The sequence below is a fragment of the Branchiostoma lanceolatum genome, chromosome 17, assembly GCF_035083965.1.
Source record: "Branchiostoma lanceolatum isolate klBraLanc5 chromosome 17, klBraLanc5.hap2, whole genome shotgun sequence".
NCBI classification, from domain to species: Eukaryota; Metazoa; Chordata; class Leptocardii; order Amphioxiformes; family Branchiostomatidae; genus Branchiostoma; species Branchiostoma lanceolatum.
Window position 1 is genome coordinate 12,273,470 of NC_089738.1, and position 25,612 is coordinate 12,299,081.

At 40.5% G+C, this 25,612-nt stretch overlaps 2 protein-coding genes and 1 non-coding gene across 3 annotated transcripts; all 3 read right to left on the reverse strand.

Moving 5' to 3' along the window:
• Window positions 1–1,215: 1,215 nt before the first annotated feature.
• Window positions 1,216–12,136, reverse strand: LOC136423182 (uncharacterized). The gene is made up of 7 exons (XM_066411241.1): window positions 12,004–12,136; window positions 8,829–9,016; window positions 4,975–5,031; window positions 4,580–4,671; window positions 3,815–3,933; window positions 3,183–3,261; window positions 1,216–2,849 (listed from the first exon to the last, which is right to left on the reverse strand). The coding sequence occupies exons 2-7, from the start codon at window positions 8,995–8,997 to the stop codon at window positions 2,841–2,843; spliced, it is 525 nt and encodes a 174-aa protein (XP_066267338.1). The 5' UTR covers window positions 8,998–9,016; window positions 12,004–12,136; the 3' UTR covers window positions 1,216–2,840.
• A 4,587-nt stretch (window positions 12,137–16,723) lies between these two features.
• Window positions 16,724–25,573, reverse strand: LOC136422432 (patched domain-containing protein 3-like). Its single transcript, XM_066410204.1, has 17 exons — window positions 25,463–25,573; window positions 24,997–25,094; window positions 24,523–24,643; window positions 24,028–24,151; window positions 23,359–23,531; window positions 22,796–22,968; window positions 22,374–22,449; window positions 21,553–21,690; window positions 21,126–21,168; window positions 20,442–20,603; window positions 19,992–20,125; window positions 19,506–19,658; window positions 18,973–19,098; window positions 18,467–18,611; window positions 18,010–18,131; window positions 17,350–17,523; window positions 16,724–16,987 (listed from the first exon to the last, which is right to left on the reverse strand). Exons 1-17 carry the CDS (start codon window positions 25,571–25,573, stop codon window positions 16,730–16,732), a joined length of 2,331 nt encoding a protein of 776 aa, XP_066266301.1. The 3' UTR covers window positions 16,724–16,729.
• Trnae-cuc (transfer RNA glutamic acid (anticodon CUC)) lies at window positions 22,105–22,176 on the reverse strand. The gene has a single exon. It is a non-coding gene; the product is annotated as a tRNA-Glu (tRNA).
• Window positions 25,574–25,612: the final 39 nt, after the last annotated feature.

Here is a 25,612-nt window from a genome sequence, read left to right on the forward strand (position 1 = left end):
ATGATATTGACACCAGTGCTTAGGGGCAAACCTGTTATGTACCTGTTGCTACAGAACAGCGAAAATACTGATATCTTGTTTTTATTGTCATTTATATGTACGAGAGAGAGAGTGAGGGAGAGAGACAGAGACAGAGAGACACAGAATACTGCACAACAATGATTTTCTGCCATGTCCAGTTTGACGGGACAAGGTCGACATGGTGACACCGAGGACACGCCACGTCAGCTCCCGACTCACACAAGATAGTCTCTGAGACCTTAGATCCGTAAAACTACTAGGCTCGTTATAACATGCATATTCAAGTTCGAATGAGTTGCTTATTCAAATTTTTGTCTTAGGTAAAGTTTGCGGCTGAAATGTCCATACCTGCCATGACGGTGCCCTTGTGTCCAGGTGTAGTGTACCTTGCCACGTAAGCCGGGTAAGCCACGCCTCTTCGTTAAGTATTTGAGCGGGCATCTCAGGTCACTGGACTGTACCAAGTTACGCCAGGCATGCGCTTTCGCAAAGTGGCCCAACCGGCGCCAATATGTCGCCTAGAATTGCGAATTTCATTAAAACGTAAAACTCGCCATTCGCCAAATTTTCATCAAAGCCAATTGGTTTTTGAGTTAATGACCACAGTTCAATTTCCAATATAAAAAAACAACACATCTTGTACCTGATTTGGAGCCATAACTGGGTATGTCAGATCCGTTCTCGCCCATTTTGTTGGTAGAGGGTATTTTACCCGTGCGTGCACGTCAGTGTGACTGCAGGAGCAGATTAGTCAAATTTTCGAAGTTGGCGCAATTTTGCGCAGTTCAACTACATCTTTATTGTGTTGGGCAACTGTTAATTATACTGTAAGCGCACACTGGTAAAAACGCACCGATCTATAATGATGATGAAGTCAACTGAAAACGTCTCAAGGCTATCGAGATCATTATCAACGTCAGCAAATGTTTTGACTGAAGGATAGAACAAGTCTAAGTCATTGCTAAAGCGGAATTTAAAGGTCCGCTTTAGACTGACAAGAGTGTCGTGCGACTATTGATCATCGTGAGTGACGGTTGTCTTTAGACACAGGTTGTCTAGAAGAAGAACACCAACGTTAACGATGTTCTTTTCTTAGTCATAGCTCATCACACAGTAAACTCTTTTTAAAACCGCTAGGGGACGCTATTGGTCTAAGACGCGACGCCAATCCATTCTTATTGAACTCGTCTTTTATTGGGACATCATAAAACCTTATTCAAAGAAATGGCAACTGACGAACATTGTAAACTACATTTACATTAAACCACGTTTAGAGGTCTATTAAGTTAATACAATAAAAATAAGTTAATCACAAGTCATGCCAATTACTGAATTTACGTGATTCTAAAACAATATTTCATAGTAGATATGTCACGAGATAGCATGTGAAATAGTATACAACAATGTGTACAATTATGTTAAGCTTCCGTTATTCATATATGTTAGATATTTCAAAAAAGTTTATATTTTCATAAGAAACATTCCGTTGATAATATATTTCTACATGAGGTCATCGATATACTAATCTGAAAATAATATCTACATTACAACTTTGAATACAACATCTATAAATTTAGTATGTTGAGAAAGGAGTTGCTAAAGTAACTGATAATAAAGATAGCCTGTGATATGTTGTTAAACGGATAGGAATATTTCTTGAAAATAGACATATCTTTTATCCAACTACTCTACTTGACAGATGAGAGGTTCTTTGAAAAGTCTAGCCGTCTTTCTATAACGGCTTTTGATAGTTAGAAGAGCTCCACATCCGCTTATATCCTGTGCATATATTTTTATCATTATTTTTTAGGCACATACTGACTTGGTTATATAAACGACATCCACAAGCGCATCAAACCAGACCAAACCAAACATTTCTTCGTACTGTAAATCGAACAAAGACGCTGCTAACGTTACAACTTGAGCAAATATATGACGCAAATTGCAAAAACAAATTTATCGGAAAACGGATACGAATGAGTCTTTCAGAATCAAAGAAGTAGATGTGAAAGAACGAAAATAAGGATTTCGTTGTCTGGTTTACCATGTTCTGTGCGTTCAGTCATTTGTCTAACTTTTCCAACCACGTAGATCTCACAATGAAGGCAAATTTTTGCTCAACTTTTTTACGCACGCTCGCATCAGTGCTGCCTTTCAATGCACCATGGTACCAAGAGGATGGCATCCATACAATCGAATCAAGGCTAAAAGAACAACTCTAAGTTAACGGCCACTTAGACCTAAATGACGACGTTGACATAGACGAGAGGGTAGAAATGATGAAGATAAAGATAGTTGACATTGACATGTAAATCATGTATTCAGAGATCCTCAGGCTCCACAGTTGACATCGAGGGATCATCTTGAATTCCATCCCCATGGAGGTCAATTAAAACCTATAGGACCAATAAACAATGAATACTCGAAACCTCTACTGTAACTTTTTTTCTAGTATTTTTACATAAGTTATCATTACTTCATAATTACACGATAGAAAAATGACAAACATAAAATAACAAACATCGCTACAAATTGATAGACTTTACAAATGTAAACAGTATGGAAAAACGTCATATGTGCAGCGAATATGACGAGCAGCAACAACAGCAACAAAGAAATGAAAAAATGGACGATGCTGAGTCGTATGGAGAAAATATTGGGCCTTTGTAATGACCCAGAAGGGAACACATGTTGCCATGACATTGACTCTGACGTCATGGTGAATGAACCGGAAGTAGATGGTGCATGACGGATGAGATGGTGATCTGATGACAGATGATGACAGCCCTTTGCAGACCATGTCACTCTTTGTCATTCATTTATTTTCTCTGTCAATTGTGATCAAGATATGGTTAGTGTCTAGGTGAAACTAAGTTATGAAAATGTATCAATTTAAAGAACAATATACATGATATAATTTCTGGTTCAGCCATTCGCCTTGTTTACAAAATTTATGACTAGCTCAGTTTTTTTCCAATGACCTTGTGGGAAATGCAGTTCCATTTGAAAATGGGCATGATTAAACCAAACACAATATTACCATAATGATTGTTGTAGAGAGAATTCGCTTGATATACTGGGCAGGCTACATCCATTACAAATCAAGGCAAACACGCCCCACAACATGCATGTCTCTACTTCAAACCAATACAAAATGTTACCTGTGACCCAATCTGTTCAGCTGGACGGGTGTCTATCCATTCCTTCCCGAGATCCTTTAGAACGTTCTCGTTGAGATGCCTGCAGAAAACATTGAACCGAAAGTAACTCCTTTACTTCAATAGGCCAAGGAGGTTAAATACTGGCTCAGTGCAAAAAAAGTGTTTCATATGTGATTAAATTCTTGATAGTGACGTGTTCAAAACGGATTAACTAGACTAATAATATGTCATGAAATGAACAAAAGCATTGCTTCTCATTGTTGGACCAAGACGGTGATCGCTGAACGACCGTGCAGCGACCAAAACTGGCCATTGTGTAAGCGTTAGCGTTTGATTTCTTGGAATATGATGCAAGATATAGCCTCTACCAGGCCCCGTCCTATCGCTGGGAACATAGTAGAAATCGGTCGAGGCAGTCCGCTATACAGGGTAGTCCGCTATGGAGTGAAGCTCCATTATCGATAATGGAGTGGCTAGAAAGATATACAAGTGTGTTTCAAAGACAACAAAACACACAAAAGGAAAGATTGTTCTCTATATGTATGAGCGATTAAAGTTTTAGTCGCAGCATGGTCTAGTGGAAAGGAGGTACATGGAAGCCCCAAAGAAATACGAAAGTTTTGAAAAGTTACTTCAGAGCTCCGTATGCTTTGTTCCTCTCCAGACAGTTGATGACTGAATCTGCGTCCACGTTCCCGCTCTTGCCTTTCTTCTTCATGATGTGACGCCATTTCATCAATACCCACTTGATCTGTGATGGAAATAATCATAACTTACTTCTCTGATTGCAGAATTTGCACTAGATAAGTATCGCGGAGTGATATAAGTTACTAAGTAAGGAGTGATACAAGTTAACTACCTCACAATCATTGTGCCTACTTTATACTTGTTGTTTGTAGTTAACTGAGCTGCTTAGGTGACATTACTAGTTAATGTATGCCTGATGAAAAAGTAGTCCTGATGCTGTTATCGTCTAGCTAAAACATATGACTGTCTGCATCAAAGATATCGACTGGCCCAAAGTTATCAAAATCCAGCAAGTCCGTCTTGAGTTATTATATAAATGTTTCAAGTCTCTACCAATGATGTGCCTACAATTTAAAAAAAAGGCTGCTAAGGGGCACAAGCCGTATGTTACTTTTATCCTAGCACAAAGGCTATCTGCAACCAGTAACTCGTAACCACAGTATACCCATAACATGAGATCCAACAAGTGGTGAATTTGAAGATATAAAAGGTTCTGCTGCAGTACCAAGTAAAACAGCCAGGTGGTGCAATAGCTAACAGGGTGTACTTTTGCGTGACCTTTTTTGCGCTGATGGTGCAAGGTCAGTGTCAACGAGGGAACGTTACACAAAAGTCCAAATTGCTATGGTAACGATCCAGTTGTGACTAACCTGCTGGTCGATGGTTTTGCAATCCCTTCTGATGACGGCAAGGTCGATGCTTGACAATCCCATTGCAATCGCCAGAGGTCCCCACGACACACCTAAGCATCGCATCAGAACAAGATAGTTTCAAGTAGTTTCAACATTATGGCATTGTGACTGAAGTTTATAGATATCTTATTCTTGAATTTTGCCTAGGTCTTTCCAATATCCATTTGAGGTTTCTATTTGCATACGTACATTATGTTTTTGTCGTTACTAATCTGAAATACTGTTCAATCTTAATATTCGCGGTGGTTTTTCTTTTGTGGTGAATTCGTGACACCACGAATGTGTGTTTCCAATGCATTGCAGAATTGCTAAAGGTCTATCTATACATCGAATCAACCAATGAAGTAACTTACCAGCCTTCGCAACCATTGTGAAGTAATCTACGAGACTGTCTTCAATAATCTTCATCTCTGCAAGTGGGGAGAAAAAAACACGCGTGCATGACACCATTCCCTCAAACGATGCTAAATAGTCTGAATGCTATATTTTCATTTCGAATAGTAGAATGACCTCTGTATGGGAACACTAGGATCTCGAGATTGTTATTTAGTAATTATCCTTATCAATTTGCTATAAATACAAGATATCAAATATACTGAACTAAATGCAATATGAAAGACAATCTTAAGAAAGATGGTACAACAGACGTGAGGTTCGCATAGATATATGTAGAAAAACCTGAAAGCGTTGAAATGTTTTTAATGTGTAAGGCAAAATAACAGTGTTGAATAACATTTCTGAATCGAAAGCACAATAACAAAGCGATATTCTATTCAATCAATATTTTACCATGGTCAATACTGACCGATGGACGCCATAGGAATTTTATTATTGAGCTAGCTGCGTTAGGCTATTGTTACTTTTGAATAGCTCTCTCTTTAAATTGGAGTTAAATGCCAAGTGCTTACTATGGCAGCAAAGTTCCAATTTTCTACCATATGCATGCAAAGTCCCCCCCCCCCCCCACTCCCCTGGAATACTACTATTGCATCAGATGTTTGTCACAATACTACATGCGAAAAGTCTGTCAACTTCCCCTGAAGAGACTATGATTTACTGGCGTTACGCATGGCAGAATAGTTTGGGAGCGTAATGGCATGACTCTGCTCATTTTCAGAATGCCTTTCTGTCTGGGACATGCCATATGTATATTCGATAGCTGCTGGGGAAGTACGAGATACCATAAGCAACGATCATGCCAAGATAAGGCAATCTGTCCTGCTGGTATGGAAAAGGTTCTGACAGCTATGCCTGGGCAGGATGATGGATTGGACAGAAGGTTTGATTTTTTTAGCATAGACATGAGGACGTGCACGAGAACACACCACCACAGGTCACACATGAAACAGAGATTCTCAACAGTGCACGCCTGATTCCAATTTTCTTTGTACCATCAGACATAATTTGCATTTTGAGTAGTATCTACCAGCCAAGAAAAGAAAAACATTTGAAAATCCAACAGGTTGTATGGTGTAGGTCTTTTAATTACTATCAGTTTAAGACCAATCTTAACCATGTTATAGTGACACTGCAACGTTTTAAACTAAACGAAACGAAACTACTGTGAGAAATGCAGGTTAGACATCCAGTTAATCGGATACCCAGTACAAAAGTACACAAGCCACTGGATACGTTTTGCAAACGGCCAGACGTTTCAGACAGTATTCGTTGTCTTTCGTCTGTGACTGAACAGAATTTGAAGTCCAAAAAGTATTTGAACAAAACTATGATATGATATGTAAATGAGATAAAGACAATTGTAAGACCGTCCAATTGAAGACAAGACAAGGTTGTACACTAATGAGCCAATTAGCTACTGTTGTTTGACGCCAAATTCAGCGTTCATGGGTGAAAGAGGCAACTGACTTTCAAGTCACCTTGCGCTGACATTGACTTTGACCTGACCGACGTACACATCAACCGGTTTTACTATAAATACGGTTGGATATCTTTAGTTGATCCCAGATACGTTTCAATGGCAGACGGCCTGCTGAGTAGCCATGAACTCTATTCTATTCTAATAGCATCCCAGTCAAACGGGACGTCATGCTAACATAAGATCACGTTGAAATCGGTAAAATATCTTCTATGTAGAAATACATACACGCATGTCTTGACATAAAAGAGTATTCAGTTCTGAGTGTTATGGAAGAATGCTCAAATGCAAACGTTATAAGGGTCACATACAAGCTTCTATATCAAATGACACAAAAGATAGAGAATAGTGTACCTAGATCATAAACTTCGTGGTGTTAGTGGCAATTGGAGGGGTAGACGATACACCACTATAATTTTACCATTTCCAATTGGCATGGTAAGTTGTTCTTTTCTTTCTGCCAACATTCGTAAACATTGGGTAATGTATTAGCTATTATTGGATTGAATATGACACTTAGTGCAAAGTTGTAAAATATAATTTTTTAGCTTAGCTTCTTCAACGCCATTTTCAAGGTGACCTCTATCGTGTATGGATATAGAGTGGACAAAAATACGTCTACAACGTAGTCTGGAAATCGCGTGTGAGTAAGGGCAGCGCTATGCCACACGGATTCCGATTTAGTAACATTGACCATGACCTAGCAGTTGATTTACTACTTTTGCTTATATCAGGAGTGTTTCAGGGTTTACGGGGAGGTTGAACGGGCAAAATGTCACGTAAAACTCGTCGGTTGTCCCTCTTTCTGGGTTGTTCCCACAATCAGGCTTTTTTTCATGTCTATTTCTACCGAAGGGCAACAACATTGCCGAAGGCATGATATGTTCACAAATATTTTTTCCGTTCAAACGGGTACTTGATAGCTAAACTTAAAAATACATTTTCTGCCCACGTGCACAGGAAATTATCATGTCTCCATAAATGGCTTGGAACTTTGGACACAAGAGAACAAGAATTCTATCATTAAAGTACGTAGATTTTTAAACAAAGTACGGAAGACGAACGAGGATCTTTGTGAGGGTGGTCAATGTTTTTGTTGATTTTGTCTGTCTTTATCATTCCTGTATTTCATTCAACAAATAACTTATTCTCGAGATGCCCTGATGAATTGGCCTCCTTAGAACTTTAGGCTCGTCGTGGGTAGCCCGCGAGAAACAATTATAGTAGAACTGATATGCCATCAGAACAAGAGCACATAATAAGCTCGAAAAGCCCAGCTGGTAGAGCTTGCTAAGGAGGCAACAGGTGCATTGTGTTAAGGGCCCAGTCACAGACGTCGTACGATCTTCGCACGATCGCAAACTGAGGACATTCTTGGGATAGTCGTGTATGCGTCATGCAAGATTCACGTAAGACGATTTACGACGAATGTGACCGCGCCGTAACAATCTTTCTACGACATGTCCTGGTCAGGTCGAGTGGACGCAGAAAGCCACACTCCCGGTACGTCTGCCCCATACTCCGCTACCTCAGCTCACCCCGTTACCATATCCAGGACTAATGTATCATCATTCGCTGAATTACATTCCGACCTTGTAACATTCGTTGGTAATCCGTCAATCCTGACAGCAACAAGGCGCAGCTAGATCACTTAAAGGCTGCCTGGCATTCCGATACTGCTGTCGGCCTGCTAAACGCACACCACATGCTGACTCGCTTTTGGCAATCTTCCGAGTGTAATTATCATCATAACGTTATGTCTAACAGTTAACCTAAGTCAACTCGATAACATTTAATCGCCCAAAATGCCACCAGGAAAGATATAGCTTGGGATGCAGCTCAGAATTTCAACACTTCTGAACCCATATCCAAAAGGAGATGTTATAAGTAGAGGTTATCATTATAAGACATTGTTAGAAAATTCTGCAAGATGCAAATCTGTCCCGCGGGTAAGGAAATTCTGCGGTGTATACTGTTTCTGTTAATTGCGTGAGGAAGAAATATTGCATCACCCTGACGATATGTACCACACCCCACACGAGGATCCTCTTCATTTTCATACTGTAATATATTCCTTACTTTTCACACTTTTAGGTAGGTTTTCACACCAAATCGTATTTTCCCCTTGTTTGCTTTTCGTTATCCTCATTTTACTATTATGTTGTGTTCTTACTTAATGTAATTGTTTTATTTTTGGCTGTTGTGTTTGTGTTTCTGAAGAGAGAGCTTACCTTTAGCATGTTGCTTTTAAAATTTGCCCGATCATCAATAAATTCATAAATAAATGTGAATATCATGAAAAATATCTATCGTGTATTTTACGTTACTAACCGTCTCCTTGCTGTTTGACCTTCTTTGCCTCAGAGTGCCACATCTCTAAGTACCACTTCCGCATCTTCTCCACGTACGCCGCCCGTTCCTCATCCGAACGCGCCCTGGTCCCGTCTTCCGAGCTGGTACTCGCACGCCTCTCATTCTCGGAGGTGTTCTCTGAATCCATTGTTCTTCCTGGAATCTACCTGGAAGATGAAGGCCCTCGTTGAGTCATATCAGAAGAAACGAAAATATCTTTACAGTCCTTAAAACATGTTTACCAGTCTAACTACATATCAAGACAAGAGTTCCACGACCTCATATCTCCATGAACAATTCTATTCATGCAAATGACTTACACATTTTCTTAATATATGCTTGGTCATAAACACCTTTATCTAACTTACACATGTTGCAATATTGACAGTACTATAATTTTCCAATTAGATTAATTATGGTGCTTTTGCATTAATTATGCAAATAAGGAATTCATTTGCATAATTGGTATCTGTTGATGCTCCACTTTCCATAAACTACATATGTTACATGTATTTGAGTCTGATAATGGAAAACACTGCAAATATAGATATTCCTCATTAGCTATGCAAATTAAGTCATAATTAGCATAATTTGCACTTCATAATGTACATCTCTGTCTAAGCTACCTGCATACTAAGTATCATATTGACAGTCCTATAATTTTCCAATTAGATGAGATATGGTGTTTTGGATTGATTATGCAAATTAGGAATTTATTTGCATAATTGGTATCTGTTGATGATCCACTTTCCATAAACTACATACGTTACATGTATTTGAGTCTGATAATTGAAAACACTGCAAATATAGATTTTCCTCATTAGCTATGCAAATTAAGTGCTAATTAGCATAATTTGCACTTCATTGTGTACATTTCTGTCTAAGCTACCTGTATGCTAAATATCATGGAAATCCGTCGTTCCTTTGTTCAGTTATTCTCCTTAGAAGATTTTCACGAAAACGCCCCTGCAGTTCCAGAGCAAGCTGCTAGGGGGCCCAAACTCACACCACGTCTTCATTACACCACAAGCTATCTGCCGCCAAAAAATCAAGACCATAGCACGTCCAGGTCAAGAGATACAAAAATTGAATTTCTGCTGCAGTACCAAGGTCACATACCAGGGGGCCCAAAATTGACCTTGAATTTTGGCTTCACAACACCTGCCCACATACCAAATATCATCGTAATCCATCCAGAGGTTCTTGAGTTATGCTGACTACAATAGTCCGGAAACACAAACACAAACACACACACACACAGACACACCAAAAACAATATCTCCATTTTTCATGGAGATAATAAAAAGGAAGGTCCGAGGTGTTCTCTGAATCCGTTGTTCTTTATGGAATCTACCTGGAAGATGAAGATCCTCGTTGAGTCAGGCAGTTTCATTCATTCATTCATTTTATTGCAAGTGTTCCTGTATACATAAAAAGACATTATAACAGACTCAAAGAATGAAACAATTTTGGTGAAGGTATACAACATATTACACGAAAGCTGATGGTCTAGATAACCAATATCAGTCCTAATAAGTTCAAATTTCAAAAGTCTTTGAGAGTTTGTTCCCTGATACTGTATACTACCCTGAAAATACTACATGCGTAGTTTGTTTGTACAATTGTGGTACATGTTCAGCAGGTGAGGTATCTGACCCTTACCTCTTCCCTCATGACCTCAATGAAAAGCGGCCTGCGTGCCGATTTGAGCTTATCATGAATAAACAAAGGTTCAAACAAACAGATCTAGATCAGAATCAGCAGAAATATCTCCACAGTACTAAGCATGCATGTGTCAGATTACATAGCTCAAGGAAGTTTATGAATCTCTTGGTTAGATAAATAAGGCCATTAACGCTCGAATTAATATAGCAGACAGGTTCTCCGAAGTTTGAAGTTTGAAAAGATCTCCTTACAGAGAGGAGTAACAGAAAAGGGAACCGCTGCCACAAATACAGACACAGACCACCGGGTTCCACATAAGCATGTCAACTCATGCTCCGAAAATTCTTCAGAACTATTTCTGCCACTGCGGTATCTTTACAATTGTGACTGACCTCTGTTGCGATATATGCCAATGATTTCAGATGAAGTATTTTACCTCCTGTAGTTTTGATCTTCCGCATACCTTAAGAAGCTTATGAAATACTTATAACGATAAGTGATTTTGCAACGTTTGCGATGAAACAGACTGGTAGTTAACAAAGTTTCCAAGTAATTTCATCAAGAATGTACGCAAACGCGGGTTTGAAACTATAGCATGTTGCCGATGCGTGGTTGGCAGAGCTTAGTTCAATCCTTATGTAAGCATGTTTATAATCTTCCTCATTTCAAAGGCTACGACTGTGCTATGTACAGATTGAAAAGCGGACGTCGCTTTCTCTCTTCTCGTAGCCGCTAAGTAGTATGATTTAATATCAAGATAAGTGTTTATTTATAGAAATGTTAATTTTTTATCAGAGCACGAGCAAAGATATTGACAGGGCTGTTAATTTTAATGTATGAGCAATCTATCTAAGTTCTCAAATCATGATTCACTTAAGTACATGGTAGCGCCCCTTGCAAAACGGGGTAAATTAAATCTCGTTCAAATCCTAAGTTTAACATATCAAAGGAGTAATGGTCGGCACGGCGAAAAATGATAATTGATCCCCATTACGCAACATTAAAGGACATCGTAGAAATACAGAAACAAAGTTGTCTTCTAATGCGATAGCATAGTTAACATTTACTAATAACTATGTATAACGTTTATGAACGGGGATGAATAAAGATCGGAATGCACATTACTCATCTTCGCCCTAACGTAATTGTTTTTTTTTTTACTTACGGCGCTGTCACATTCGTCGACGGTCGTCGTACGATTTTAACACCTTAGAATTTCCAAGGGGGCTGTGACAGAACCAACAGCGGACAACAATTTAAGACAGAATATCCGTTAAAAAAAAGACAGCTGAATTTTGCAGTGCACATGCACGGCTATCCCAAGAATTTCCCCAGTTTGGGATCGTACGACGTTCGCACGATGTATGTGACCAGACTGCTAACTAACGGGAAACATAACATTTTTGCTTTTGGTAGCTTTTCTGGTGAAGAATTGTACCATACTTTACAGTGCTACGCGAATGACATGGTTGATAAGAGAAATAGATACCTGATCGCTAAACGGAAACTGGAAACTCCCGGAGACAGTGGTGCCAGTTGCTTTGAAGCCCAACTTTGCACGTCTGTGTCACTTTCACCACCTCCGAAGCACAAAAGGTCTAGGAGACTTCATTTTATGGCAAAAACACGTGATCGGTGCAGGCCAATGGGAAGACCAAATCTTTTTGGAATTTGTTTGCCTCTCCAAATCCGTATACATTGGGGCCACATGGTTGAACTTTGGGAGAAGTCTGAGCTGCTCAAGTTTCTTCTGATTACCCCCAACGAGGGGGAGAGTGCTCTCTCGTTGTCGTCCATGTTTTACATGATGTATGTGCGAACCTCAGACTGAATACACACATCTGATATCTGGTTTAACCAAGTCATCTGTTCAGATGACTGAACTTTGTAGTTACGCAGGCCACGGCATGTTAATTGCATGGATGACATCCACTGCAGACTCCAAATTTAAAGCAAGATTGGTAAAAAAAAGCAAGATGCCTAAATCAAAGAATAAAAGCCACAAAACATAGTGTCACAGCAACAAATCTTTTATTTCTGTCTTCAAGAAGTGCACAAAGTGATACTAGTGTGGTAGCCTAGCATGACTTAGCAACTACATTAAAGTCTACCACACTGATGTCATTTCTACAAGCACAACCAAGGCTACCACACGACACTTCCCCATTTTCAGTATTCTCTTAGTCATGTTGAACATTTCCGAAAGGAAACAAAATTTCTTAATTTCATTTCTTTCGAATAAAAACTAAATGCAAGCGCTGATATCATCCATGGAATTTATATTCATGGCCTTGACATGAGATGCTGAAATCAGATACACGTAGTATGGGCTAATCCATGATCCAATCGTCCGCCCGGAGCGGCAACGTTGTGGACAGTTCACTTGATAGATTACTCGTCTTCATGAACCTAATGAGATGCTGACACTGGTGTAAGATAAAACTGGACCCGTAGAACAGATATCAGATACGTTGTATTTCTGATCGTGTAGAATGGAATCGTCCACAGCAGCTTAACCGCCTAGAGACGTTTAAGCCTTTTAACCCAGAAGATGTAAACAGCAAGATATGATTTCATATCTTATAACTGGCCTCTTTCACTCATACAGTTTTTTTTGTTGTCGTTTCTTTCAGAACTAGTAATACTGTTGTGTGTACGTCAGTATATGTAAAAGTTACCGCAAGGTTGACACACGAATGAACCAGACAATTGACGAGCTCCCTTCACCTTAGTCGGGTGATCACATGAACATGAAACTTGAGCCGGTCAGAGTCGGCCATAAGTTCAAGCCCTCCGTGTCCTCTTCAGTTTACACGTTGGAGTGGTAAACAAAGTCAAAATGCCATGGCTGTACCCATTGGATGCCCTGATCACGTGATCATACAAAGGTTTGCGAAACTTCATCAGACAGCAGTCTTAGATAAAGTTTCGAAGTTTTACAGATGTAGCACAAGTGACATCTATCATTCGACGAAGAAATTACAAGAAAAGATGCACATTACATTTTATCTTGACCGAATAGGCCTGGGCTTCCATTCACATTACATTAACCGGAGTAAACCGGAGTCCCTTCCGCACTTATGCATCAATTTTGAACCTTTGTCCTGTCCTTTCCCTGACAACTAGATGAAAGACAGTTTAAATATGACTCCGTCCTTGCCTAATCTCCGTAACGAATTTGGCCATGACCCTGTCCATAACATTGTTAACAAGGCTGTTTTAGGTACTGCAAGGTTGACTGTATTTGATTAGTTGCCCTTTGTTGAATGCCCAACGCCATATCAATCAGCTGACCTGGTTCCAGGCCAGTAAAAAGGTACGTTGCTTGGTGCGACTTTTTCTTGTCATTTAACAGAAAATGTGTTAACTAGTCGAAATTGTATCACACTGTTTCTGAATATTCCGTTTCATTCGGGTAAAATTTAGAACTTATGTACTGATCTAGACAACATACTTTAACCCGTGTGCATAGTAAAATGTAGCATGTTCTTGATATGCAATTTTTATAGGTATTTCGGGATTTGGTGGGCGTAACAATGTCCGTTGGTAACTGTGTGATTGATCTGACGTTGACCTGATCATTTTATTGATTCGTGAAATGTCCTTGTCATGGTTTGAAGGACATACTAGTACTGCCCGCTGTGTCTCTCAGTTCATATTTAGCACAACCTTTTAGTCGTAACTTGCGGTCGTAAACATTATATGTTTTGTAAGCTACATGTGTGTTCTGTCGTGTTGATTACTGGTCAAGTGGGAAGACATCAGAAAAGTCACTGGTCTAATAGTCCCATTTCCCATACATTAATCGAAATCATTAGAAATCTGAACAAGAAGCAAATAGAAATCACAAGTAAACCAAAAGCGATGAAAAAGGTAAAAAAATAATGAATGTAACTAGGATGTTTTATCAAATTCTATACACTCAATTGCCAATACATACAAACATTTGGTAAAGGTTGTCTTGTGGTTAGGGTTGTTGACTTAGAATATAAAGGTTCTTGGTTCGAATCACCAAATGCGGAACAAACAAAGAAGGAAATGATCTCATACACTTATATACACTGACAGCACCAACGCCACAACATCGTTAAAACCTCTCCTGTAACATTAACGTACTTCACAGACATTGGTTGATTGATGACAGCAAATGGACAGAAGGACGCCTAAAGCGGCTGTTATCTTAGGGCTCAGAACGCGTCAATCAAAGCCTTGGTTGATGTTAGCTTGACATGTTGTCTACTCGTCGTCTACAGGCCGCAATGATTGACATATTTCACAGGACATGTCTACATTCCATCATGCCCAATGTCAAACAGCAGGAAAATCGGTCGGCTGACGAGTCTGCCAGCTCTAAACATTTTCGACAGTAGTGCGCCCGGTGTTCCCTCGATCATCGTGCAATTTTTAGAGATCGGCCGATGTTCGAAGGTCTCAAGCCCCGTCCAATCTGACGGGGAAGATGTTCAGGTAAAATGAAATAGGCTAAAGTCTCTGGTGATTTTTCAAAATTTGGTGACCTTCTAACGGTCAACAAACACGACCAAACCTCGTCGACTGTGTGACGTTGTAGGAATAAAATATATAAGAGTACAGTTGTAATATTCCTTCCGAAGGGCTAATACTTCTTTTGGTACTATGGAAATTTATATTTTTAATACTAATGCATTAAAGAGTTTGCTAGACACTGTTATGTAATCCTGTCACGTCTGCTATATGCCATCCGTGTCAGTCACAGCATATCAAAATGGCGAACCTTTGACCTGGTAACGTTAACACTAAAACGGGAGATGGCCTGTAAACAAGCACTGAGGCTAAAACCGCCCGGACAAGATTGAATGGAAGGAGGTATAGTTCACGAGTTGTACATGTCAATGAGGTCAAAGTACAACGACAACTGTACGCTTGATGCTGCGAAGTCTTCGATGCCGTAAAATCGACACTTGGCTACACGTTAACACCTCTTTGTCAGTTCAGCATCAGTAGTGTTTGTAGCGGACGGTGGATGGATTATGGTCCCTGGCGGTAATCTTCTAGCGCTGTTTTAGTATCGCACGCAGGGCCCTTTGATATGGGTATCAAATCGCTCGTGGTATGCGAGAACATTTTTCATCATTTCAACAAGCAAAGATGAGGACAAACGAGGACAAATTACTGCGAACTTTAACATGATTGTGTATAACAGCTCTCAACATGTGACTAGCGAGGGAGAAATTTTATAATAGCAAACCTAAGGATGATGTCTTAAATTCTGTTTTTGAGTTGGTAGAGGGTATTAGGTTACAAAATAAAACTAAAGATAGACACAGAGGGATGAAATTTTACCCTTGCAAAATAGATCAGGAGTGACATAGAAACGAAAGGACAGTCAAGTTGGAAACGGTGAATATGAATAAGAAAGACAAGGAAGACATAAGGCAGAAATATTCGCATGAGGGGCACAAGGTCACAGAGTAAGACATTGACAGCTTAAATAATGATGATAATGATAATAATAATGAACTAGTTCTAACAATCACACTGATGAGAAGAAATGAAATTTATCATACCGTCTTTGATTTTTCAATTTAGATTGATAAAGAAGAAGAAGGAGAACATCACGTTATGTATATGTTTATGATACGCCGATACAAACTGTGCAATGAGATACATACAATCAACCGCAATAACCTACACTTAATATGGCTTTCTTGAAACGAACTGAATACATGCATGGCTGCATACATGTTCGTGGGCATTTTACAATTTCTAGATATTCGTCAATGTTGACTCATTCAAGATTTCATAGATGGTTTACATTTGCAGCATTCTTGCATAAAACATTCATTTCCCGTTACCTTTATCAAACGTGTCGTTCATATAAGACAACAAATGGCGACACAATTACACAAGAATAACACACATGCTAAAAATGCATACAACTTATACTGACAAATACTGATTCATGTCGTCAAATGACGTTGACCAATGAGAAGTCTCCATTTCGTCATAACCACCGGTCATTATCACTCCATATTCCACACTTCGGAGTTTTCCACATAAATTCAACATGGTAGTTCGCTCACTCGGTGGTTTATTCCGCAGTTATAGAAACCGACCATGTCGTATATGACACCGTATAGACCTCTTGGCTGGTGATTAACCCTATATTGTAATCCAAATATCAACAAGAAAACAGACAGCACCGAAAAGACATGAGTAACAGTCTTTCGAAACCTTCAGGCAATGTTAGGTAACGCGTAGCTTGCTTTCTGCTGGAGTCGTGGGTTGAAGTTATGGCGAACACTCTTGTGGTACCGCGGGGAGGGGTAGGACTGAGACCCGTGGTCACGTGTGGGACGGTGACCGTTAGGCTGTCTGTGGTACGGTGGATAGTCTGGCTCCGGCAGGCCTGCGTACATGGCTGGGTTGTAATGTCCCGTGGTAGCCTCTGGTGACTGCTGTGCCAGCTTAGTCGTGGACGAAGACGACGAAAGCTGTAAAAGAAACACGAGATAACGAGGTCAAAAAATGAAGAAGAAAACGTAATAATTATAATAACTTTATTGCAAGTCCATACCCGAGGGTTAATTGTAAACTAAGCAAAAGAATATAACAGAGGAGAACAACGAAATAACAACTATTATGAATCGTTTTCTATATGAAGGCTTTGACTTCTTTTTTGTATGCAATGGGAAATGGACGCCAAACGTCTTGGCAGATAAACGGATTGGACGACTCAAACAAGAAGATAGTTTTTGTTGTTCGTTTTTGAAGCTGCGACAATAGAAATGAAAATATATATATATAAACAGAAATTACACAGAATTTTGGCAAGAATAATATAAGAGTTATTCACATGTGGAGACTCGTCATCGTCCGTTGTGGGTTCTTCGATGTCGTCCTTTTTCTCTGATTGGTCCGTCGTTTTGTCGGGTGACGTATGGTAGGGCGCTGGACCAATCAGGCTGCAGATGACAGGCAGGAAGACCAGTCCGTGCCACAGCCCGAATAAGACAACTCCGAAGAAGACCTTGATAGGAAAAATCAAATGTGTACGAAACACATGTCGCTCTATACTTGGAATGTCTTTGTCAGGGTTGTTTATTATTTCTCAAAGAATAGATGAATAACCCCCTTTGTATTTTGCAAAACACATATGCTAAAAACATCTAGTAATGAATACAGCCGTGTGCGTGTCTACATGTAGATCTAAGTGCATTGTACAGGAAGCATGATATGTTAAAGCTTAAGCTAGCATCCGCAATTTTTTTCTCATCCGGCATATGAATCGCCACCTAAGTACATGTAGTAATACTTTACCACCAGGCACATTGGTTGTGACCTAGGTAACTTGTATCACTCCGCCATTCAATTTACATGGCAGCAAGAAGTTCAGCACACAAAGATGTCAGGAGCCGAAAATAAACGGCCACTCAGACATCAGAGTACAAAAGGAAGGCTATGCTACCTTCAAGCTACATTGACAAATCTTAGTTAACTGATTAGTTTGACTCACCTTAAAGAAGGTCTGGAAGATGTACGACTGTGAGCCGGATAACAGCACAAACGCCAAGAAGGTACTGAAGCCCCCGTTGAAGACTGCCGTCCCAATACGCAACAGGGTCTCTTTTGCACGCTCTGTGGATAAATATGCTCAATCAATATTTGGCGAGAGACATGCCAGTTTCTTAAAGTTGAATAGTTCAAATCATTTAAGCAACCATTATATACATACAGGCTAAGCTGATCCTTTATCATAACATGCCTCTCTCAGTACATCTCTTACAATTATCTTTTTTGGTGGTAGTTGTTTTCTCTTTCTAATCTGACTAAACGGTTGGAATTAATGGATAATGACTTTTGAAAGTTAGGTCGAAATGTGCATCATGACGACAACGAACCATCTCAACTGTTATGCTAGCCTTATAAACTGCACTTTTAGTCGAAATAAGACATTTTGTTCTCCTCCGTACCGTTTCGGGTCCCGTGCACGAGCATGAAGGTGTGTCCGATGTGGGCGGAGTAGTCCACGGCCAGTCCGACCGCCAACACCAGGATGACCATAGTGGACAGCTCTATGGTCAGACCCCAGAAGTGCATCAGTCCGCCCAGGTCAACCTGCGGATAATACAGACAGTTGAAGAACTCACTCGTTTGCAAAGGAATATGTTATTATCATTAGGTATTTTTAAGCTGATGATAGATATGGAAGATACATTGAAATGAGCAAACATTTCTTTTAGTTCGCATCTGTAGTGCTAAGTTCATCAGATGTTTTTCATGCAGATGTTTTTCTTTCAAATCTGGTCAAGAATTCCGTGACTTTGTACGACGTCTTTTCTTTTTATGAAACGAGATGCAAAAACCAAGGTTCTGCTGCAGTCCCAAAGAAAACCTCAACGGGCTCCAAAATCTGATAATTTCTTCGGTAGGTCAAGACCTAAACACACAACAATCCGTCTTATAATCCCAAACTCACCAGTGTGAATACAACACACAGTGTGATGTAGATACTCATTAGTAGGTCGGCCACCAGTAGAAGAGTCACCACTGCCACAGCCACCATGGCCAGCCCGATGTTCCTGTACACCTCCTGCTGAATGATCTGGGTAGAACAGCAATGGTACACGTCATGGTCGTGCGAGATAAAGGTATGCCTAGTAATGCTTAGGTACTAATTAGAAAAGGGGGCCCTGTCGGGTAGTTCACGGGCAGTTTTTTCACTTTCCGTTGGGAACCCTATGTGGCCCCAAGGGAGACCTTGTGGATGCCGGGCTATTTTTTGGGGGCCCGGCCAGGACCCCGAATCATTTTAACGCGGTACTCGGTAACAAATAGACGCCGGCGCCCCATGAGGTAATCGTGAAAGCACCGGGAAGCCAAATGCAATCCCTTATATATAATATGTCTAAGCTGGGGTCGAACCTCTGATTGAACCCCCAGCAGCAACAAGATGACACTTAAACAATTTCTATGCGACCATGAAAAGACTACCCCAGTAATTCCCCGTACCTTATTGGTTTCGTAGCGGCGGAACTGTGTAGCGTACGGGAAGACGCTAGACTGGAACCCAGCCGAGTCTGCGAGGCTCACCACACTGTCCATGCCCTGTACCTGAGTTTCGGTGCTCGACAGTCGAATGAACTTGGCCCTCATCCTTGAGGACTTGGGAAACACACAAAACAAATTATCCTTTGAACATTAATCAACGGTAATTTGAAGCCGCTTAAATTTTTTTCTTACTAGTTACCTCCGTTATAATGGAGGTATATAATTGTTTTCGGTTTGTGTGTTTGTTTCTTTGGTCGTCTTGGTGTTAAAATTTGTCTCAAATATGTATCCATCGTGAAAATAAATTTTGCAGCATGGCAGAATGTAAGCCAGTGGTGTAATAGGATACTATGGGATGTAATAGGACACTAGTGGTGTAATAGGATACTAGGAAGTTTGGATCCGAGAATTTGCGCCTGCATAAGTGTGTAACGTGCGTGTACTTACATAAATCCACGTATCTGATTGGGTATTATCAAACTTGACGTCAGAGGCAAAGTTGTCGCCGCCAACCGGAAAGGGCGTGGTCAGGTACTCATCCAGCAACGTGTAGAAGTAGCTCTCGTTCCCAGGGAAGTCGTCTGTACAAAATAAAATGATTGTATGTGACGTCACAATTGAACAATACATGTATCTTAAAAAAACTACAGCCGTCATATTGGTGGAATGCATGGACAAAAAATGTGAGTCATTTGAAATATTGTGCTCTGTAAGTATGCCGAGGCACATAGTGCCTGAATGAAAGGCAATAACTATTCGGATAACTTCGTTATATCAACATCTACTGGTCCATACAATTTTTATCCACGCCTTCGTCCAAGATAATGTGGTTTTTTTTTTTACTTATATCTATTCCAACAAGCCAATAACATCAAAGACAGGTTATAAAGAACGCACCTGCAGTGATGCCTGAATCGCCTGCTTTCTCTGCTTTGATCCACTCCAGAAAGCCGTGGTACCAGCTGACTGCAGTTACAGAGTCGATGTACCCATTGCCTCTCAGGTTGGTGTACAACGCTTCCATCTTCTCTCGTTCGTTGTAATAGTCGGTGCCATTTTCTAGTGCCAAAGAAAAAATAATTACAAAATTCGGAGATACGTTTCTAAACAAACACTGATAACAAAACCGGCTCTTTCGTGAATTATTTCTGAATGGCTGAATGAAAAAGTTCTTGATTTAGAACCAATGAGTTACAATAGCCGACGTTTCGGTGACCGTCTGTCAGATTCCTCAGGGCAATAGTGACTGGCTCTACTTCACACTGCAGCTAGGTGTCGCTGCTGCAGTGTGAAGAATGCGGTCCGAAACGTGACTGAGTCACTGTTCTTGTTTTGTTCACTGCGATATACATCATGTCAAAGTGACAGAAATGTAATTCAATGTTTCAGTCATACCTATCATATCTATTTACAGGCATATATATTATACTATAGAATAATACATTGTAGATTGCATGTATGGTATGACCTAAGTTATAACTGTAAGCTTTAAACCACTTTTTGGCATGGAATGAAAGGTATTTCAAATGGTGAAGTCGCAATGATGTTTTTATGTGGTACGTGCAGCAAAAATGGACTTACCTATATACATTCCAACGTCCACACCACCCTCTTCGGGGAAATACTGGAAAGACAGAAAGAGACCGATCATGACTGCCCATCACATTTAGCAGTTCAACCAACAGGAGAATGGAAAATGGTGATGTAACCAATGAAAAGTTAAAAGTTCAACCAATGAGAGAATTGCAAATAGCGATATATCACAGATAATGAATTAATGAATCAGATCAGAAGTTCAACCAATGAGAGAATGGGAAATAGCGGATTAACCAACGAGAGAGTGACTGCATGACGTAAATGGACGGGGCTATGGAATCGGTCTATCATCGTCACGACCATTTTCTTACTATGACTCTTTTCTTTGAAATATGTAAAACCGACTCTAAGACATGGTTAAACTAGTCATGATTGGATTAGTATGTATCTATAATTCAAGATCCCCACGTACCTGTTCATACAGGTTTGTGTACCTGAAGACGTACGACTCGGCAGGTAGATACCAGACGAAGTTGAAGTCCTGCTTCAGACTGTACGTGCCGTACGCCATCCAGCCTGCCGTGCCGAATGTGATCAGGAGCACCAGAATCTGAACACAGCGGAGTTGGCGGAAATTGCACTGGTTAGATTTCTGATACTACGAACTATTTGGGATCTTTTCTTTCCATGTAATCAGATAGCTTTGTGTTGTGTTTTAATCCCTGTCACACATTCGGGACCTTCCCACGACTTTGCTCCCTACCACTCCCCAAATAAGCTCGGCGCTGGGTTGGGAGTACCCTGGAATCCATTTTGATTATTTTCAAAATACATACTAGAGGGCAACCTCAACCACAAATGGCCTTGCTCATGACTAACTCCCAACGATGGTCTGGAGAAGGTCGGAAGGCTATGTGTGACAGAGGGTGTAGACAACAAATGCCCTTATATCATGATAATCATGACGTAAGCATTATTATCAAGATATAAAATGTGGATGCAATAAAAGAAGAAAAAAAATCACTTCCCACACCGGGAATCGAACCCGGGCCTTGGCGGTGAGAGCGCCAAATCCTAACCACTAGACCATATGGGAGATGCCTTACTCTTGACCACAGACATACTTTCTTCTCACTCTTAGCACTTTAAACATTCAAACGGCTCAGATGAAAGATATGATATCTGATAAGCGTGTTTAACACGTAAACCATGTATTAATCAAATGAATATACGCATCTGTGGAAGCGTTTTTAATGAAACATAATGTATATTTACAGACAGAAATATTCTCACCTTTACGGGGATGGTGAGTAAGATCCGGCAGTACCATTTGTCAAAGAACCAGTGCACAAGGCTTTTGCGCGAACATCTGTAAGACAAGAAGGAACTATCACATACCAAGGAAATAGCCTATACCATCTACCAACATCTTATACTAGTAGCTAAAACATACATATAGCCAGTGTTTGTCTATCAAAACTATACATGCATAATTGATGGTTATCGGTAACATATCTGAATGATTGCAAATTGTTACATAAAATATTTGCTGGCATTATACCTCGTCTTTGAATCTCCAAGCAGATGCTGATGATGAGGTGGAAGATCGTATAAAGATTTCTGAAAGCCCTTCACTAGACAAGCCAGTTAGCCAAAAAGTATCTTTAAACTTGATATTTTAACATTTCCTTAGAAATCATTCGTTTTCAACTCACGCCGACGGTTTGTAGTCCTTGCTGTGTTTGAAGCAGCAGCATGCGTCCCTCCTGGCCTCACGGCGGTACTGGTCGATCACGAGCGCCCCCATGAAGAACGTGCATTGGAACAGGAACAGGAACACAATGGCGACGGCAGTGTAGATGCAGAAGGACCTCAATGCTGGGATCGGCTGTGCGAAGGGGTAAAAGACAGATACATCAAACGGTATGATTATTGAAAAAAAGGAAGGTGAACTGTTCTTCAACAGAAAGCGGAAGCACCGAAAGCGAAATTTTCCATTGAATCACAGTTCTTATTTCGCTGCCTGACCCAATCACTCTGGACATGTGACTTTACGCACGTGTGACGTCAGCGACAGGTCAAAGGTTGTTGGAAGTCGATATCGCCTCCCGTCTCAGTTGAGAGAAGGTTAGTGTACTCTGATAAAGTCACGTGTCCAGAGCGTGATAAAGTCACGTGGTCAGAAGGCTAAAGAGGACTGAGCGATTTAATCGAAAATTTCGTTAAGTCCATTTTTATGCAATCATAATGTATTTTGATAACTAATATGAAGACTGACCGAAGTTGCCCCGATTCCAAAGGCCACCAGGTCGGTTATAGAGGTGACAGTGATAGAGACACCGGCGTGTTTCATAGCCTTGGCCGCGGCTTCTCGCTTGTCCTTCCTACGTTCTCTCGGAGTCAGGTTTTCCCAGGCTTGTACAATGATGAACATGTCATCTACTCCAACACCTGCAAGGTTCCGTGGGAAATAACATACAAGATTTGTTGATTCTCTTGGGCCGTAAAATTCAACATGGTTATCGATGGTCCAACTGCATTATCAGCTGGACTCTTACAACTGATTGGTTGAAAATGGTATAAACTTTTCAATAAAGGAAAAGTAGACAACTATGCACTGGTAAATAACCACCAAAAGATGGTTTACATTAGAATCCATCAATAGAAAGAGTAAAAGAAAGTTAAACATACGGTAGATGAACTTGTTGTAGGGGAGAGTATGGGAGCCGCGGAAAACTAACTAGGATAAGTTAAACAGTCATACCCAGGCTAAGTTAAACAGTCATACTTTCAAAGTATAATTGTTCAACTTAACCTGAAGTTATCGTAACTAAAGATTAGACAGCGAATGCTTTGTGTTGTTGTTGGCTCATTGTCGCACAATGTCAACTGACAGCTAGCTGTATGAAGGGATCAGGTTCGTTGTTGAAAATGTCACATGACTCACCTATAAGGAGGAAAGGCATGACGCTGTGGATGGGTCCGTACAAAACTCCGCAAAGGGAGCAGAACCCTATGGACGCCCCTGTTGCCATGCCAACGGCTGCCACGCCCAGCAGACCGACGTAAATCTGCATGAAAACAATTCTGGCATGTCAGACTTCAAACTGTTCTGAAATGGTTCTACGTATCAATAGATTCATCGCTTATGCATTATAACTTACCGATTAGCTATTTTTCAATGCAATGTACAAAGACAAGATACATGAATATATAGAACTTCCGTTTTTAATTTAAAAAAAATCAGATATGCAATAGGTCCCATCGTTCCGCTCACTTCCTTCAAAACGTAGAAATGCAAAATAAAAACATCGACGGACATACAAACAAATACAGCCACTCTCCAGTTGGATGAACTGCTAATCGTGCTTGGTAGTCAAGTCTCTTGTGTTCGTCATTTGTGTTTCTGGACAAAGTGTGTGTGTGTTTAATCATAACCTACCCTGTGCTCCACCACGTTGATGTTGCCGACCATGAGGATGACGTATGTGATGATGAGCGCGTAGCCGGCTGACAGGAGCTGAATCTCAGAGAACGTTTGGCCCCGGAAAGCGTCCTGAAAACTGGGATAAGACGAATGTGTAAAAAATGTATAAGAAGTTGTGTATGTCTCTGTCAAGAGGCAAATTTAAAGGCCATCGTAATTGCTTTTCTATAGAGCATGAAACAAACTCTAAATTGCTACTCCTAGGCCCTAGCGACCTGTGTGGGCGTTGCTATGAGTAATCCTGCCTGTCTAAACCCATTGGACTAAAGCTAGATTACTGACCAATTATCCAAGTATTGAATTATACAATTTCCGTCCTACATCTTAGCAGGCTTCCACTCTGCAATGGACTGTATTCACATAACTGCGGACAAACAAGAGAACAAACAAACAAACGAACAAAGATTGTAAAATCGGATAAGCCCCTACCTTCTTATGGCCCTTGGTAAGACCTCGTCTAAGTCATTGTGCCCTGCCAGGCCTACATCAATGAACTCAGCCTCCCAAGCCTTCCCAACTTCTCCTCCCTAAAGACGATATAACAACTACTGTCAGTTCATAGAAATATCATTCAGGCCAATTCTAATCCTCGCACTTAAGAGGGCTTGTCTTCAATAAGGAGGTTCATGGTTCCAACTGCTCATGCGCAGCGAAATGCATCGTGGGTAATATGTCAAAGGTGAATGCCCCTGAGACATAAATAAGACACGGCTGACATGCACTAAAAACTGTTTACATGTTAGGGGCCTTCAGATTTTACATTATACCTACTAAAATGCATTTTTGCACATGTGCAGTTAGAACCATGAACCTCCATATACCCACATCAAATAAGTTAGGTACTGACCGAGTATCAAAGCTAGAAAGTAATAGATCATTCCATACTTGTACTCACACTTCTCAATGCATACACCATGGTGTGTGCCTTTGCGCCGGTGATGTCCCCATTATTGTCCCGAGTTATCTCAGCTAGCACCTTATCAACGTAGTAGTCTCCTAACGCCATAAAGTGGCCAAGGGCGCTATACGCACTAGCGAGCGACTC